This window comes from Anastrepha obliqua, chromosome 4 (assembly GCF_027943255.1).
Source record: "Anastrepha obliqua isolate idAnaObli1 chromosome 4, idAnaObli1_1.0, whole genome shotgun sequence".
Classification (NCBI taxonomy): Eukaryota; Metazoa; Arthropoda; class Insecta; order Diptera; family Tephritidae; genus Anastrepha; species Anastrepha obliqua.
The window spans coordinates 113,019,894-113,037,648 of record NC_072895.1 but is presented as its reverse complement, the minus strand read 5'-3'; the positions used below and the strand labels follow the sequence as shown (position 1 = coordinate 113,037,648).

At 38.5% G+C, this 17,755-nt stretch overlaps 2 protein-coding genes across 2 annotated transcripts; both read right to left on the bottom strand.

Moving 5' to 3' along the window:
• Nucleotides 1-1,756, bottom strand: LOC129244364 (uncharacterized). Its single transcript, XM_054881984.1, has 3 exons — nucleotides 1,479-1,756; nucleotides 353-1,399; nucleotides 1-301 (listed from the first exon to the last, which is right to left on the bottom strand). The coding sequence occupies exons 1-3, from the start codon at nucleotides 1,754-1,756 to the stop codon at nucleotides 1-3; spliced, it is 1,626 nt and encodes a 541-aa protein (XP_054737959.1).
• A 168-nt stretch (nucleotides 1,757-1,924) lies between these two features.
• Nucleotides 1,925-4,165, bottom strand: LOC129244363 (uncharacterized). The gene has a single exon (XM_054881983.1). The coding sequence runs from the start codon at nucleotides 4,163-4,165 to the stop codon at nucleotides 1,925-1,927; it is 2,241 nt and encodes a 746-aa protein (XP_054737958.1).
• Nucleotides 4,166-17,755: the final 13,590 nt, after the last annotated feature.

Sequence of the window (17,755 nt, the reverse complement as noted above, 5' to 3'; positions counted from 1 at the left end):
TCAGTGACGAAAACATTTTATACAACGATGAATGAATCGTCTGATTGACGAACGAGCGTCAATAATCCAGTATCTTCTTCTTATAAAGTTGAGAGTCGATTGAACGCCGCCATGCAACGTATAGTCATGCGCTTGACTGATCAGTAACGTGCACAGAGGATCCTGTTTCGGTAACAAGCATGGAAACTGTTCATAGAAAGGCATGTTTGCGTTCTTCAACCGCCCGTTTAAACGCAAAATACCATCGTCATCCAAAACTGGGTTCAATTTGAGGAGCTTGCTCTTCTGGCAAATCGGTTTGCTAGAACGAAGACAGGAGATCTCATTAGCAAAATGAACCTGCTGAACATACCTTATCCAGAATTGCAAGGGCGCGGTTCTTTCAGTCACAGTGCACCATAGAGTTGTTTCATGGGGTCGCTTCATCAGTGCGGCAAGGAAACGCTGACACCAAGATGTGACTGCCAATAGCTTGTTGAGATTCGAGTATTTTTGGAGCAATGTCGTGAGCATGGTTGGTTTGGACTCTTCCGGAATCGTCACTAGGGAGAGAACTAATTCTTCGTCTGGATCTGTGTAACCGTTGTGTTGTTCAGGCCAGGTGCTTGAGTGACGATTTAGCCACGGAGGTCCCCGCCACCACAGCGACAACCCTGCGAGCTGAGACGGGAAGATACCCCGGGATGCGATGTCGGCTGGGTTCGTTGTAGTAGGTACATACTTCCAAGCGTTGATTGGTGTTAACTCTTGGATTTGAGTTAGACGATTGCTGATGTATTGCTTGTGTTTACCAGGATTTGATCGAATCCAGCTGAGCGTGGTTTTGGAATCCGACCAACAGTAAAGTCGAATCGCTGGGAGTTGCAGTGTTGACAGCACTTTAGCGGCTACTTTCGCTGCGAGTAGAGCAGCATTTAGCTCCAAACACGGGATGGTTATCTTCTTCAGTGGTGCCACCTTAGTCTTAGCGGTTAGAATTGATATTTTTACATCATTACCAGAAGTTTCCACACGAAGGTACGCGACAGCAGCATATGCCACAGTAGAGGCATCAGAAAATACATGCAGTTGGTAACTGGATACACTGGGCTCAGATCCAACCCACCTGGGCACTTTGAGTTCTCTGATTTGAGGCATTTCGTCTCTAAAGCGTCGCCATTCTTGTTGAAGTGGATCAGGAATGGGATCGTCCCAGTCGACACCCGATAACCACAGCTGCTGACAAATAGCTTTACCTTTAACTACGACAGGTGCTAGTAGACCCGGCGGGTCATAGATTTTGGCCACATCGGACAATTGCTGCCTCTTTGTGATGTCTCCAATGATAGGTGTTACGTTTGTCTTGTAACCGATGCTGTCAGTGTCGCACAGCCAATAAATTCCTAGAGCGTTTGTTTCGCTATCAAGATTTAAGTTGCGGGACAGCCCAAGGTTTTCGTCTTCAGTGTACAGATGGCGCAGTAGAGTTGGACATCCACTTCCGAAGGTTGAATCCGCCGCGCTGCAAAAGCTGTTGTAGCTGGCGTTGAATATTCAGAGCGTCTTCCACGGTTGCGGCACCATGCAGGCAATCATCCATGTAAAACGACTCCTTTAATATTTTTGATGCTGCCGGAAAATCGTGTTCTTCATCCGTAGCAAGCGTGTGCAGAACCTTAATGGTGAGATAGGGCGAACAATTTAAGCCGTAAGTTACAGTGAGCAACCGGTAAATGGCTGGCTTGCCCTGCTCGTCACGCCAGACAATCCGCTGCATATCAGCATCAGGTCTGCTGACTAAAATCTGGCGATAACATTTTTCAATGTCCGCTATGAACGCAACTCGATGCATTCGCCATTTTAAAATGATGGAGCTTAAGTCGCTTTGCAGCCTGGGTCCAACATGAAGACAGTCGTTTAGAGAAACGCCACCTTTGTATTTCCTTCAAGCATTAAATACAGTGCGAAGCTTCGTCGTAGTGCTACCTTTTTTGTACACACCATGATGAGGAATGTAACATACTGGATGCGCAAAATCGTCAGATGGGACTGGCTCCATATGACCAAGATTTCTGTACTCAGCCATAAACGATGGATACATTTCATTCAGTGTGGCATTGTTTTGAAGGCGCGCTTGTTGGTATGTGAACAGTCGAAGGGCATCTGATTTAGAATCGAATAGAGCAGCAAGGTCACAGGACTCCTTAAAGGGATATTGAACGTGATAGCGCCCGGAAAGATCGCGACACACTGTACGCTCAAATAGCTTTTCGCAGTAAATTTCGTCTTGCGTCATTGAGGATGAGCCTTCCACGTCCTCACATTCATTGAACTTCCACAGTTGTTGAACCAAATTATTGAGCTCAGTAGTGGCTGTAGCGCAAAACGTGGTGGCCAGGAGTAGTGTAGATGTGTGGGGCAGACGTCCGTAGATTACCCATCCTAAGTGAGTATTCTGTGCGGTAACTTTGTTGATGGCAGAGCGTTTGATGTCGTTGCGCAAAAGGAGACCGTAGAGGTCTGCGCCGATGATGACATCAATAGACCCTGGTTCGAAGAAGTTTGGATCGGCTAATGGCAGATCGAGAAATTCCGAATATGGTTTTGGATCGACACGTTTTAACGGCATGAGATGTCCCAAGCGGGGCAGGACCAGAGCCGAACAATCGATGTTGAACTCGAGTTCTGTAAGTGAATGTAATGAGAAATGAACTACGCCATTAGACTCACCTACACGGCAGCCGCCTATACCGGTGATGGGTACTTGAAGACGGGCTCTGCGAAGGTGTAGTTGTTGAACTGCAAACTCGCTGATGAAAGATGCCTGTGATCCATTGTCCAGAAGCGCCCGCAGTTTGAGTTCATGCCCTGTGGGAGAGCGTATTCCAATAACCGCAGTTGCAAGCAGAACAGATGTGAGATCATTTGTGTTTGGTGTTTGTATGAAATAATCGGAACGCGTATGATGAGCAGCAACTTTGTTGGGTTGCGTAGAAAGACTGTCATGCAACAGTGTATGATGTTTTTGCATGCACCTTTGGCATGTATAAGTAGATGAGCACTCGTCAAGAGTGTGGCCTGGTTTTAGACAATTTTTGCAAAGTTTTGCCTTATGAACCAGATCGAATTTTGCTGAAGATGTTTTCTTGCGGAAATCCGGGCAGTACATAAGCGTATGCTTACCCGAACAGCATGAGCATCGGCCAAAGCTCGTTTGATGACTTCGCACAGCTTGATTGTGTGGTGATTTTTGTGAAAAATCTTTCGATTTATTCTTGGCAGCTGCCCCCACTGCTTCCAATCCAAGAATGCGTTTTTCTAAGAACGCGACTAAATCGCTGTAAGCAGGCAGCTCACTTGGACTACCAAGACTCATCTCCCATTCTTTAACTGTGGCAGAATCGAGCTTTTCGGTGATTAGAAAAATTAGCCAATCATCCCACTGAGCTGTTGGACGGCCAAGCTGTTGTAACGCACGCATTGACTCAGTCACGGTGTCCAACAGTTTTCGCAGACTCGTTTCGGATTCTGTGGGCATTGCCGCCAACTTGACAATGTTTCGCAAGTATGACTTCACAAGTCGTCGTGTGTTGTCATACCTTTGTTGGAGTAGGTCCCACGCGATTATAAAATTAGCGTCTATAACCGAAAAACTCCGGAGCATAACCTCCGGCTCGCCCTGTACGCTGCTTTTGAGATAGTGCATTCGTTGCACGTTGGAGAGTGTCGTATCTTTGATCACGCACGTGGTGAACATGTCCTTAAAGCTTAGCCACTTTTCAAAAGACCCATCGAACTTCGGCAACTCGATTTTTGGAAGAATTGTGAGTGGTGCACTTGCTGTAAATGAGCGAAACGTGGCAGATTGATTAAAACTGTCATTGCCGATATCTGAAAGCTCGTCAATACCATCGTTGAGTTCACCCATTGCTTCGCAATATGCTCCTTCAATAGCTGCAAAGTGCTCATCGGACAGCGCGTCACGCACCGCTGCTGCATTAGCATCAGTGACCGCCAGCGCGCCAAGATCGTCACGAATAGCGTGGTAGCGCGACCAATACTCCGACAGCAGACTGCGCCTGGCTCCGAGGTAGCCCTTTGTTTTTTTGGACTTTGCCATTTTACGCGTGTTTGCACCAAAGTTTAAGATGAGCTTGGACAAAGACTCTTCCTTTCCAAGCACCATGTTTGATTGTGCGACGAACACGCGGGTCTTCCGTATTTGAGGTTAAGTTAATTCGAAGCGTAGAACGTTGCTGAACTGCTACTGCCTTACCTTTTATTATTTCCAATGTGCAGGGAAAGGTTCCCCGCAAGGGATGCCAAAATGTTGAAAGTATATTTCGTAAATTTAATTTTATTTGATTTATTGTATTATATTGTAGAGTATATAATTTTGTATGCTCAAATTATATTCTGCAGCGGCACGTCCGTTCGCGAAAAAGTCAAAGCAAGAAGAGAGCGAAAAAGCGGGTGCGCAACATATGGGAAAAGGCAAATGTCAAAAGTAAGGGGGTTGCCATATTAGCATTTTATTGACCAGCTTTGCATTCAGTCGTAACAATGATGATTGGAAAAAACGTTGGCATATGTGTATCGCCTCCAATGGTGATTACTTTGAAAGAGATAAAATAAAAATTGAACAATTGAACCGTTTGTGTTTTATTAAATCAGTCTCGTTCATATTTGAGCAGAAGCTACATCTATTTTTTATTTTAATTAATGACCTTCTTGGTTGACTGTTTGGCAAAAATTATAATATTACACTTGGGTAAATATAAAGCCACATTCTGTATTTGTGTTTTTCATACTTAAGTAGAACTAGAAACATTTTTACATTTTCTTTTGTGAAACCCATTGCTATATTAAAAGACGTTCCCGTTGGAAAGCGAAAACTAAACTCGTTTTTTGTGTCTGCACAGGAATCCATGCAGCCAGCCTTTCCCTGCAGATTGCTTAAGAACAGAAAATTGTTTGACACTTTATTTCTTTCCGCCAATTGAAACGCCAGGGAACGAATATCGTGTCGTGTGAAACCGCAAAGTCTTGATTCCATTTCTAACGTATATTTTACAAGTTTTTTTTTCTGTGGCTTTGTCCAGTATTGACTGACGTCCAAGTGGGGCTTTTAAAAGCATTACTATTTCTCCATTTTCGGCATATCTAAATATGTATAGAAAATTAACGAGAATTAGAAAAATACTAAGGCAGTCATGTGAGCTACTAGTTCACAATACCCGAAGTTGACTAGCCCACATTAGCCACTGTACCACTAACAAAAAAAAGTATTACAAACATTTGTTTAAATAATTGAAAAAGAGTTTCTTACCGCATTAAAAAATTTAGAATAGTTTAATAATTCTATCTGAACTTTTACACTCTAAAAAAAATCACTTGCTAAAAAATACCATTACTATACACGTCACTGAAAAACAAATCGACTGCACGAAATATTTTGATCAACTTCTCAAGAGTAAAGAGTCCAATTCAAAAGGCGGGCAGCGTAAAACGTCCGATATATGAATTTTGAGGTTCATAAGCAATCTTTCTAGTGCATGTTTGTTAGTATAAAAAATACAGACGTTGGCCACATTACCCGAATATCCCGCATTACCCGATCTTACTCTATATAAATATATTTTTTGTTTTGTTTTATGTAGAATCAAGAAATTTATTTTTTTTTGTAATTTTTTCTTATATATTTGAATAACATAAGTTTTTTTTATTTGTTTTTTTTTTGACATTCTAAATTTCTTAGTTTTAATTTTTTTTTTGTGATGAATCGTAAAATTTCTTTCTTCGATTTTCTTTTTGGTATTTTTTGTTTTCATTTTTTGATATTTAAAATTAACACGTTGAGTGCCACCATACAACAAAAAAATGGGGTTCGTCCGGCCACGATTTTTTTTTACATAATACAATAGAATATTTGAATTTTTGAATAGGCCATATGATGCCACATTGGTCTCATACCCATAGGCCAAGCAGCATAAACAATGCAATGGCTCTAGTATGGCGTGAATACATTACTACTAATAGCCTCTATGAAGCAGCTGCATCAGCACAAACCGAAATCTCACACATTATACCGCGAGACCAAGTGTCACCACGAGGCCTGAAAGTCTCTTCGCACTGTGAGACCAACCTGGACTCACATGGCACTCAACGTGTTAAAGAAAAAAATGTTTTTCTTATTATGTTTTTTTCCTTAATTTTTTACTTACCTTTCTTTCAGGAATTTTTTTATTAATTTATTTTTCTTTTAATTTTTTTCTTATAAATAAAATGAAAAAAAAAATGTTTCATTTGTTTATTTTTTTTTTTTGGTAGAATCAAGAAATTTTTTTTTTTTAATTTTTCTTATTTATTTTAAATAAAAACAAAATATTTCTTATTATTTTTCTCACTTTATATGCTTGCTTGATCTTTTTTATCCATTAATTCTTTTTTTTTATTCATTTATTTTTCTTTTACTGGTCACCCTAATACATGGCTATTTATCTGGCTATCTAGCTACCCTAAATTCGCATGTGACGCATTAGGTAGTTGAAACAATTTTATATATTTACTTTTATGTCAAGGGTTGCCAAATATCTTCAAGGAGAACATTTTTCGCATGGAAGCCTAATTTACTTTTAATTTCTTCAAAATGAGATTTATCTCTTAATTAAATTAATGTATAGAATTTAATTTAAAAAGTAGAATTAATTAATTATTCCAATTTTTATTTAACATTGTAAATATTTTTCTATATTTTTCTTTTTTAATATGTAAATTAAATAAATAAAATTCAATAACTAATTAAAATATAAATTCTTTTAAAAATCTATATAAAATAAATCAATCAACAAAAAATAAATACTTTTAAAATTTTTTCCGGTCACCCCATTAAGTATAATTGACTCCATATACTGTATTAATCGCTAGAGATTAATGTTACACCAAACATCCAGAGACTATTCACAACTTGGCATAGGCGGAATGAATGCCGATACCTTCAAAAATATGCTGAAAAACTTGGTTCATAAAATTGACAGCCATGGATGATGGATGTCATTTGAATTGAATTGTGGTCACATCCAGTGGCAAGATTTACCCACTGCATTAAAGAAGACAAAAATTTACCAGAAAATATTTATATTTCTTTTGTTAATAGAAGAAGCAAATAAAACAGCTAGCGTTACACAGGGTGTTCCGCTGTATTATATCACCATTTAAAATCTCATTAAGGCGCTGGTATTAGAGTAAATAACAAAAAAAATATGCATAATTAGATATAGGAATGGATAGTAGAATAAAAAAGTTCTAATTCTAGTTTTAATATAAATGTAAATTTAATAAGAAGGCAATTCGAGTGCAGATAATAAACTTAAATAATTATAAGTTATGAAATAAGTTAAAATTATTCGAGTAATAAATCGCTAAGTGACAAATTGTAAGGTAGCAATAAATAAATTTCAATGTAAAAAAACAAAAAATGCGATTATCGTAAAATAGTTAATAAAATTAAAGATTAAATTCCCTATGTAGTAAAGTATGTAATAGCGAATCCTGCGTAACTATGCTGAATAGTGAAAACACCAAAATGTAAATAGTCATCAAGCTGAAACAGAACAAAATAAAAAAACGATAAATAAAATAAAATTATAGATTTTTCAAAGAAATGTCTAGAATTCATTTTTTAGCTTCGTTAATTCTAACTACAAACTTTTTTTTACTTGTACTAGAAAGAAGCTGAAGGTCGAAGCTGAGCTTCTTGAAGCCTTTAACGGCTAAAGCAGTTCAGTTAATGTTAAGTTTTTCCATGAACCAATTAAAACAAGATAGCGTATTCGAAGGAGAAGAAAAGAAAGCATTTTTCTGGCCGGGAAGTAGCGCTTTTGACACCAAGTTCCTTGTTGCGAAATGTTTTAAATAAACAAAACAAAAAAGTGGTGTGATTGAGTACGAACATCATAGGTACAATCTTTAAGTAAAATTGATTGAAGTTAACAAGAAATTTTATCAAATATAATTTTTATGATGAAAAGGGCCTTAGAATCGCAGAGTAACAGAGCGGCTCGATTTTTTACACCAGAAAATGTTAAAGAAGACTGAAGAGATTTGTAGAGCAACAGCTACAAAAACAATTCTTTATTGTGTCTAAGCCATGGAATTTCTATGAAATAGCTCTCGGACCACTGTTCCGCGTTTATCAAACGAGTTTACCAGCCTTACTTATGTCCCTTAGGGACATATGGCCAAAAACACGCTGGCACTTTTTTGAACAAATACTCAGTCGGCTCTGCGTTACCAGAGCGCCTGAGTTTTAAGCCTAGCTAAATACTCTCACATCCATAGTATTCCTGAGCAGTATTTCAAGGGGACAGATACCTGTAAACGGCCATATTTTCCCTGATTTTCATTAAAATTATTTAAAATGAAGCAGTCACTACATTTTTTTTCAAAATTGGCATACAGTTTATTTATACATTAAAAATAATATAAATTTTATTTTTTATTTTTTATTTTAATTATTTAAAATGGCTGATGTACACTCAATTCTTCCAGGAAGGTCGCAGCGGGGCTTTTCAATCGGCGAGCAATGTAGCATCGGCGTCAGTGACCTGAATACAAAAAACCAAAAATTTGTTTGTTTATTAATGTCATAATTTCTGTATAAATTAACAATAAATGGGGGAATAAAAATTCGCGGAATAAAATGCTTAAAAAAATGAATTTTGGGGCGAGTTTTCCTACTATTTTTGCTTCAAAAAAATTATTTTTTCGAAAAATTTTCGAATTGTAAATTCGCATAGAAAGTAATATCATAAAACAAGATGTGTGCAAAATTTAAGGGAGATCGGTCAATAACTTTTCGAGTTATCGTGTACGCCAATTCGGAAAATACGTAACTATACCTCTTCCAGCGCTCGAACGCAAAGAATAGAGTAGTCAGGGTTGACGATCTATGATATAAGAAATACTTAAATTTACGTTCTAAAAATTTATCGGCATATTCCTGTAGGATTATATTAACATTTAATGAAAAAAAAAAAAAAAAATTCCGAAATTTTTTTTTTCCCTTAAGCTGTTGCGTTAGCAACACCAAGTCGCCGGCTCGTGGTATAGCTCAGATATGCGACTCATCACTCCACTGCTTTCTTTTTAAATCTGAAAAAATTTAAATTGATTACGTACTCAAAAAAAGTTATTCGATTTTTTTTTTTGTTTTTTGAAGTGCGTTTTATAAGCCACTCTGTATTAATGTGGCGTACCACAAGAACAATAAATATTATCTAATGTTTTAGAAAAAAGTGACTGAGCAGTAAAAAATCCTTAACTTTTGCACCACGCTGTGCTTATATGTAAATATTAAAAGTGAAAGTCACAGCTGTGACGAAAAATGCGAGGGTAAGCATGGCCGAAAAAATGCAGAAGAAGTCAAGCGAAAATATCTGCCCTAAAGCGATGTAATACCAAAATACAAATATTTACTTAGCTGTGTCGCTTGCGTAACTACATAAATATGTTTGTTCAAATTTACATATAAAAAAATTAGCAAAAACAAAAGCAAAACAAAATATACACAAACGCCGTAAACTAAATGAGTCAACGTGCGCGCCTGAGAGTATGCTTCGCTTTTGCATTTATAAACTCTCTGCCAAATCAACGTTTTTAACGGACAAACGTCCGTATATGCGTTGATTGAAGTGAAACTCGCTGCTGGGAAACTGTGAAGTACATCATTTTTTGTCTTCTTTATTCATTAGAGTTTCAGCAGATGAAAGTGAGCTGAAAAGTAACAGAAATGCGAACTAGTCACAGTTCCCAATTCACTAGAAGGCCGCCAGAATAGAACGTGAAAAATTTCTCTGCGGGATACCTTGTATTTTATGACCTTTCAGCTTATTTCCCTATATTCTTTTTTATACATTCGCCGCCGGTGATGAATTCAATTAACATTTAAACACCAGCAAACACATGAATAAATTGCGGATTTTATTCGTATCCGCACAAAAAGCTTTAAGCCCCGCAAAAAATTGGTCCACGGCACAAAATCAAAACGTTAAATATTTATGCAAAAAAATGTTTATCCATGCGGTAGGGAGACGACTCTGACTCACTCGCTAATTGTAAAGAGCAGCGGACTCAGCATATAAAATTTATTTATTTGTTTGTTTAGTATTTTTTGCCAAACTCATTAGTAATGCATACATTTGATTGTGACGAAAATTCAAAACAGAGCCGGTGCAGAGAAAAAATGCTATGTGAAGATATTTGTGTAGGATCCTTAATGAATGTTTGATTAAATGAGTGGAAGTGGAAATAGAATACGAAGCTTGGGAAAAACATACACGTAACTCAAGGACCAGCCACGTCGACTGAATAGAAATTCGTCCTATACAATCGAAAAGTAATGCATTCACCAACATGACGCCAAGTAGCTAATTTGTCACTTTTATGGTTACTAGGAATTCATGTATTGTACTACCGCAAACAAAGAAGGGAGAAAAAAGTAAAGGCATACCTACATTATTTTTATTTATAAAATGAGAAACAACAATACAATTGTTATTGCACAGCGAAAAAGGAGCACTGGCTGCCAGGGCCTTCGGCTCACCGGTATGAAAAAAAGTATGTGTGAATATGACCTATATTAAATAATGAGAAATGGGGGTGTACGAACGGTGTTTGCTATTCCACGGTGTGTAAGAAAACAGTATTTGACTCCAGCCTACTCATAAAGGCTCTATACAGACAGAATAGTTGGCCAGTAGGTGCTGAGACTCGGTGCTGTGCAAATGGGCTATCGGTAAACCCTACCAAGATTGGCAAGGTGCTCTTTACCAGAAGGAAGAAGCTTGATTGACTCGTTCTGCCTAAGCCAAAAGGAGTCACAATCCAGTTAACCAAAGAAATCAAAAATTTTTGATATTACACTCTTTTGGAAGTCACACATTGAAACAAAGCACTGACAGCCTTCTGGCAGTGCTAGGGTGTCTTTGAGAAAGCGTGGGGTCTTTCTCCAGCAAGATCCTATGGATCTACACGGCTATGATAAGACCTATTATAACCTATGCATCAGTGGTCTGGATGAGTAGACTCTCTCGAGAGAGTCCTCCTGACTGCACCGGAGATTTTCCGACTACTTCAATCTACAACAACTTGACGTTTTCATCCAAGGAGAGACTTTTAAGGCCATCTGCAAGCTGAAACAGAATGAAAATCGGCACGACCCATTGTTCGGCATTGGAGAATAGAAAAAGCTTGACTTCATGCCATCAGGTGTCGTACTTGAAAAGAGATACAGTGTGGGGCTGCCAAAGACTCGATTGTGGTCAAACTCAGAAAATGCGCCCGGCAAACACTATTTTCGCATTTTCATGGATGGCTCCAGAACCGAGCACAGTTCTGGCTCTGGTGTTTACGTGGAATCCAGCGGAAGAAAACAACACTTTGTCCTTGGAATGCACGCATCTGTGTTTCAAGCGGAGGTGTATGCTGGTCAAGAAGCAACAAACTTTGTTCTGGAAAAAAGTTGGAGAGGCACATCTGAATGTGTCTGCAGCGGCAACAAAGCTGCGCTCATGGCCTCCGACAACACTGCAACCACTTCAAGGGTAGTTGAGTACTGTTAATTCAGGCTCAACTAAGTTGGTAGACATAATATCCTGATGCTTACATGGATCGCGCGGCACGTGGGTATCGCGGGTAACAATATATCTGACTCTTTAGCTAGGACGGGCTCTGAAGACAACTTCTTCGACCCGGAGCCCGTTCTGCCACGCCTTTTTGCAACCATCAAGGCCACGGTCAGCAAACGGGTTAACCCATAAGCGAGCTTAGTAGGCTGAGAGAAGCTACAGATGAACAGAACTGATGTTACCTTAATATCCGACCGACTGTCGGAGATCCTCCTGTCATTAAACAGTAGGTACTGGAGGCAGCTGATTGAACAGATGACGGGCAACTCTTTATGGACGAAGCAAATGGAAAAGGTAGGCATCTCAGAACGTGCAGTCTTCCCAGCTTGCAGTTTCTGTGCGTCTGCCCGGCCTTCGCTCAAAGGCTTGAAGTCTTTGGCACTGATGTGTTAAAAAGCGACTACCTTGGCCCCACAAGATCTGCTCAGATCTCTACGGAGGTCGGGTAGACTTAAAGAAAAGTAAAAAGGGAACGCAAGTGCAGTACAATGGACTTAACGTGGTCTGAGTGCTGCACTTGCTAGTCTTTTCCGACAAACAAAAAAGCAAAGGTGCTGAAACGAGTCCACGTCATTATTATTCATACAACCACCGAAAGTATATTGAGTTTTATAATATGGATTTCCATGGGAAAAATTGCCGGTTCAGATCTCCACTAATGCCGCGAAGTGCATTTTTCAGCAAAATAATAGTGTCCTTCGAAATCGCTCAAGTTTTTCTAAAGAGCAACGTAATTTTCTGAGATTACGTTATATTTCTCTCTTAATAATAATATTTGGGTGGTTAAATTTCAAGGGCCGATGTTGAATGTGAACCACACCTAAACGTCAACGACGCCGTTGGACTTCTTTCTTTGGGGATATTTGAACGAAAAAGTGTACGTTGATAAGCTAGCAACAATTCAAGAGCTAAAGTATGAAATAATTCGGCACATTAACGGCATAGGACCTCAATTATGCCTCAGCGTCATCGAAAATTTGGACCATCGGACCATCGTGGCGGCGATTTGGCCAATATTTAATTCCATGCATAATTGAGCCATACCAGTATTATCATAATAAAGAGAAATGACAACAGTTTTCTAAAAAAATTGTATTTTATTCAAAATCAGCACCGGCCTTTGAAACTTAATCACCCTTTACTATGAATTTCAGCTCAATTGGCTCATTCAATAGAGGATACACATGCATAATTTGATTTATAAATAAAATTAAGGCAGGCAATAAAACTTTACATATTTTGCTTAAAGTTCTGTAAGTTCATTGGCTCTTTCCTTAACGATCGATATCTTCATTTCGTGTAAAAACCCCGCACAACTCTATGCAACCCAACACCTGTCGTTCCAATTAAAAGAAATAATAGCTGAGTAAGGCAAGCAAAGGATATGCGAAATATATTGACATTTGTTGCTTAAAAATATAACCCGTTTTCTATATCATAAAGTAAATATTCGGCTACGACTACCTGCATTTATGTGTAAACGTTTATCTTTGTTGTACGTGCGCTATCACTCAACTATGAACAAAGCGCCCAAAAATATACTTCGACTAAATGCCATAAGCTATTAAAATATGAATATCACTGTGCGACGTGTTGCCTGTCAGACGCATACAAACATAAATATTGTGCATACAAGCCGTTAATATATATGCGGAAGTACTTGCATATAAATGACCAAATACACATACATATGTACATACAAATGTGTGGCTGAACAAAAGCCATTTGAATGAAATATCTCTTTATGGCATCATTTTCGTACCCTTATTCCCCCTTTCAGTGTATTAGTTCGTTTCGCATGTTTGGTGTCGCTTTTCAGATTTTCATTGCTTGCAGCTCATTCTGTATGCAATGCACAAGCTGAAAATTTATCGAAAAAATTATTGAAATTGAAAATGATGAATGCGAAATCTTGAAAAGGAGATAACAATAAAAGACATTTCAATTACGAAAAACACTCACAGTGAATGCTTTGATAGCTCCGGAGCTGGGTAGGAAGTGTTGGCCGGCATGTGTGGTAGATAAGCTAACAAAGTGTCAGTGTACGCAATTTTTATTTTTTATATTTTATCAATTCTTTCGACAGCCGCAAAAAAGAATTTTTTGAACATTGCTGGAATAATATATTTATTTGGAAAAAATGTCTCATTTTAACTTAGAATTGAGCTCCTCGCTCGTGTGCAAGCTGAATTATTTGTTATATCAAAATATTTAAGAAGTAAAAATATACAGCATGTGTCAGAAAAAAAGGAATCGCGATTATTCATGAAGTATAAAAGATATATATTATATATAATTTTTTTTACATAAAATTATGTACAAAACTACGAGTCGCAATTACTCAATAAGCCGTGTAGTCTCCATCGTTGTCGAGTATAGCCTGGCTCTTCTTCATGCCTTGAACCAGCTTTTCTGCGTAGCTCGTCGACAAAGAGGACTAGATTTTGCGAACTTGACGCACGAGTTGCTTTAAATCATAGACTGGGCTTCCGGCAAGATGCGTTTTCATAGTTCCCCACACCTTTTCAATGGGGCTGGCGTCTGGAAACTGGGAAGACCAGTCCAATGCTGTGAAGCCATTTTCTTGTTTTGTTGTTTTTCGATGTGTTTTTCTGAATTGTTTTGATTATGTGGGACTGTAGGATATGTTCGCTTCCTTCAGTCGCATAGTTGGCTGGTTGGTTAAAGTGGTGATTCTTCCAGAATCCAACTAGCGCTTCCGCGCCATTTTGTTGTCACATCCTCGTTACCAACTTGTTTAACGGTTATTTACAGCATAACTATATCCAGTCTGTGCGGTTAAGGAACCTTATTAGGTTGTTAACGTCTAAGCCAGATAGTTGTTCGAGATTCTCGAACAGCAGTTGGCCCAGGGTTAACATTCTGTCCTTCCATAGGGCAGGGCATTCACAGAGGAAATGGAAGATTGTCTGCTTTTTCTCCGGTTATTTGCAACTGTGACAGTATGTATTGTGAGGGATACCCATTTTGGCTGCTTGTTCTCCGATAGACCAAAAGCCAGTTTCATTCTTATTAATGCCGACGATTGCTTGAGGTTGTAGGTGGGCCATAACGTTCTGCTAATTTTGCATTTCGTCTGGACTTTCCACCTACAGTCCGCGATTCGAAGGTATTTTAGGGAAATTGCACTCTTGACTGCACCTAGTGGTGTGAATACCGATTCTGCAAGAGCGTTATTCATGGCAGATCCCCTCCTTGCCAGTTCATCTGCTTCTTCGTTACCTTCAATGTTCCGATAACGAAATATATCTTGAAGATACACGAAAAATACTTTGGTGTATTCGTATTTTTATTATCAAGAGACTTATCACAGCGAGCCGGAAGACCTATTGTGTGCCCTTTATGCATTCTGAGTATTTTTCTGAGCCCAACTTCCTTAACAAGTTTTAATATTTCCCTATTTGTTTCAGTTTTATTTCCTCCTCTGGTAAAAAGTATTTACTTAGGAGCTGCTTGTGCTTCCATGCTGAATGCGATACCAGCAAATTTTGACAGTTACGGAACCTGCAAGTTACATTGGAATATAGTTCCAGGTTAGTAAGATGACGATTACTTAAACTAATATATAGTAATAAGAATCACTATGCTATAGTGGGAAATGGCAACTATTTTCCAAGCAAAATTTTTTGCCATCCTGAAAGTAGCCGAATGGATAATCGAGAGCAGTTGGAACGGGAAACAGATTGGAGTTTTCAGTGACAGTCAGACTGCACTAAAGGCCCTGGAGAACGCAAAGCAAACCTCAAATATTGTTCAAGAATTTAAGAAGAAGCTTAATTCTGTCGCAAGACAAAACAGGCGTGTACTTATATGGATTCCAGGACACTCCAGTGTTCAAGGCATCGAAATTGTCGATGAATTGACCAACCGTGGATCAGCGGTTCCGCCACTAGCACTAGAGCCAATAATCGGAATTAGTTTCACAAGAATCATGAATTGGATGAGCGATTATGTATGCAATTTAGACAAAAAGCGATGGTTCGGTCTAGAACGCTGCAGAACTGCAAAGTGTTTTGGGACAAGTGCGAACAGAAAATTGTCCAACTTTCTATTAAAACTTGGAAGGAAAGACGTTCGGCTGATGTTCGGGCATGGGTTGTGGGAGTCAGCATATGACCACCATTGGAATCAATGAGAACCCAATATGTCTGTCTTGCTTGGAGGAGGCGAATAGCACTGAGAAATTTCTCTGTGAGTGTCCTGCCTTTGTCCAATGTCGTGAGAATGTGTAAATTCGTTCTCTCAAGCTGGAGGATATTTACAGATTTGCCAAAGAATCTGGAAAATTATCACAGGACTAACTACTTCTGTCTCTGTCTCTGTCTCTGTCTCTATTCTTTCCTATCTCATTCTCTGAAACTTTTCTCCTTTCCCCCTTGACTATCTACCCTCTTTCCAGAGCTCCAAATACAATGAGCTTTTTAGCTTGAGTGTTTTAGGAGCCACCAAATCACTTAGTGCTCCTTGGCTCGACCAATTCAAATCTCAATTTTAATTTCAAGTGACGATTTACTCTCCGATATCCTATTAGAACTCTTGTGCTGTTTTCAAATTATTCTTACATCATTCCATACAAATTGAATTAAAACTTCCTATTCTAAATTAAAATTTCTTATTCTGTTCCATTCCTATTTCGTTTACAACAAACCTGTTAGATAGTCCTAGTATAATCCTTTTTGGTTTTCCTTGACTTCCCGTATAAGACAGGAGAAGTTACACTTTCCTAGATCGCCAAGTGTCTATGGGCCTAGAAGTGGGGAGGCCGCTACTTTTAAGGCTAATTTACATGCCACTTCATCTCCAGCAGTTCCTACTTGCCACGGAATGAATAGGATGCGTACCTGATTGTTCTGACCCAAGATATTCAACTTTGATAAAACCTTAATTGCTGTATGTCTATCAGTAAGGATAGCTTTGCTTCTGTTGTTATAATTGCGTTCGAGGTTAAGATAAGCGCATCTTTCTATTGCATAGACTTTCACTTGGAATGTACTTGCATTATTGCCTGGACCTTCCGAATATCTTTTCTCCAGTCCGCAAACACCTGCTCGGGTTCTGTCCACACATACCCGAGTATGAAATCGTTTGCTAAGTTCGACACAAATAATGCGTTAGTTAGAGAGTAAGAAAGCGTAAATAAAAGAAAGTTTAATTTCTTGAAATAAAATAGTTTTTTTTTATTCAGTATCATCTATCTTTCAACTTCTTTATATTTATTCGAATGGTTCATATAAAAAATTATTTTAGGGTTAATAATTGTATACTTTTTCTATAATAATTTTCTGGAAGCTCGTGGGTGTCCTTACCATTACACTGTATGTGAGATATGCATGCGAATGAGACTCGACCTTACTTCAAGTCCTTTTTACGTCAGTTGCACAATCAATGAAGTAAAATCATCTAAGCACCTCCTCCTTACCTGTTCTTGTTTCGCGAAGCTAAAATTTAGACCTCTTGACTCTCACATCTTTGCTACGCCTACTGGCTTTGATAATATTGTACATACATTAGCCACCCGATAAACTTCACCAGCAGCATGAAATGGTTAGCTCAGTTCCTGTTCGGTCATGACAAATGAAAATCTAGCATTTGTAATCAATATTATGACTTCTTGTCGTATATTTCATACCACAAAAGTCACGAAAATAGTAACAAAATTAGGAATGCAAGCAACCTTTGATTAGAAAGCAATTTCCTGTACTTATAATAGTACGAATATCCTCCGTAAGTAGACAATTTTCAAGGCTACACATACAACAATCTCATTAATCCTAGCCTGAGCTCTTACATTTGCAGCAAATCTAGCTCCGTGATTGGCGACAAAAGTAACAAACACAGATGCATGCATGTGATGCGTGTGCAACTAAGCATCACTAAGCATTTGATGAGCCTTTAAGCTGATCAAATTTTGTCTATATCGATTATTCAACTCTGTTCTCTACACAAACTGCAATTTCCGAAATATCTTTCACTCGATGGCTCTAATGGCTTTGCAAGCGTAAATATTAAATTGTTTACAGTAAAAGGGTTAAACTGTATTATAACAAATTCCGTTTAGCATGTGGATG

Bases quoted from the DNA above. Each gene is read 5' to 3' on its own strand.
- LOC129244364 (XM_054881984.1), bottom strand. From the start codon at position 1,756: ATGCAGCGGATTGTCTGGCGTGACGAGCAGGGCAAGCCAGCCATTTAC. The intron at 1,400-1,478 runs GTGGATGTCCAA...AAATCTTGATAG, and splicing joins GGCGGATTCAACCTTCGGAA to CGAAACAAACGCTCTAGGAA. The intron at 302-352 runs GTATGTTCAGCA...TCTTCGTTCTAG, and splicing joins CCCTTGCAATTCTGGATAAG to CAAACCGATTTGCCAGAAGA.
- LOC129244363 (XM_054881983.1), bottom strand. From the start codon at position 4,165: ATGGTGCTTGGAAAGGAAGAGTCTTTGTCCAAGCTCATCTTAAACTTT.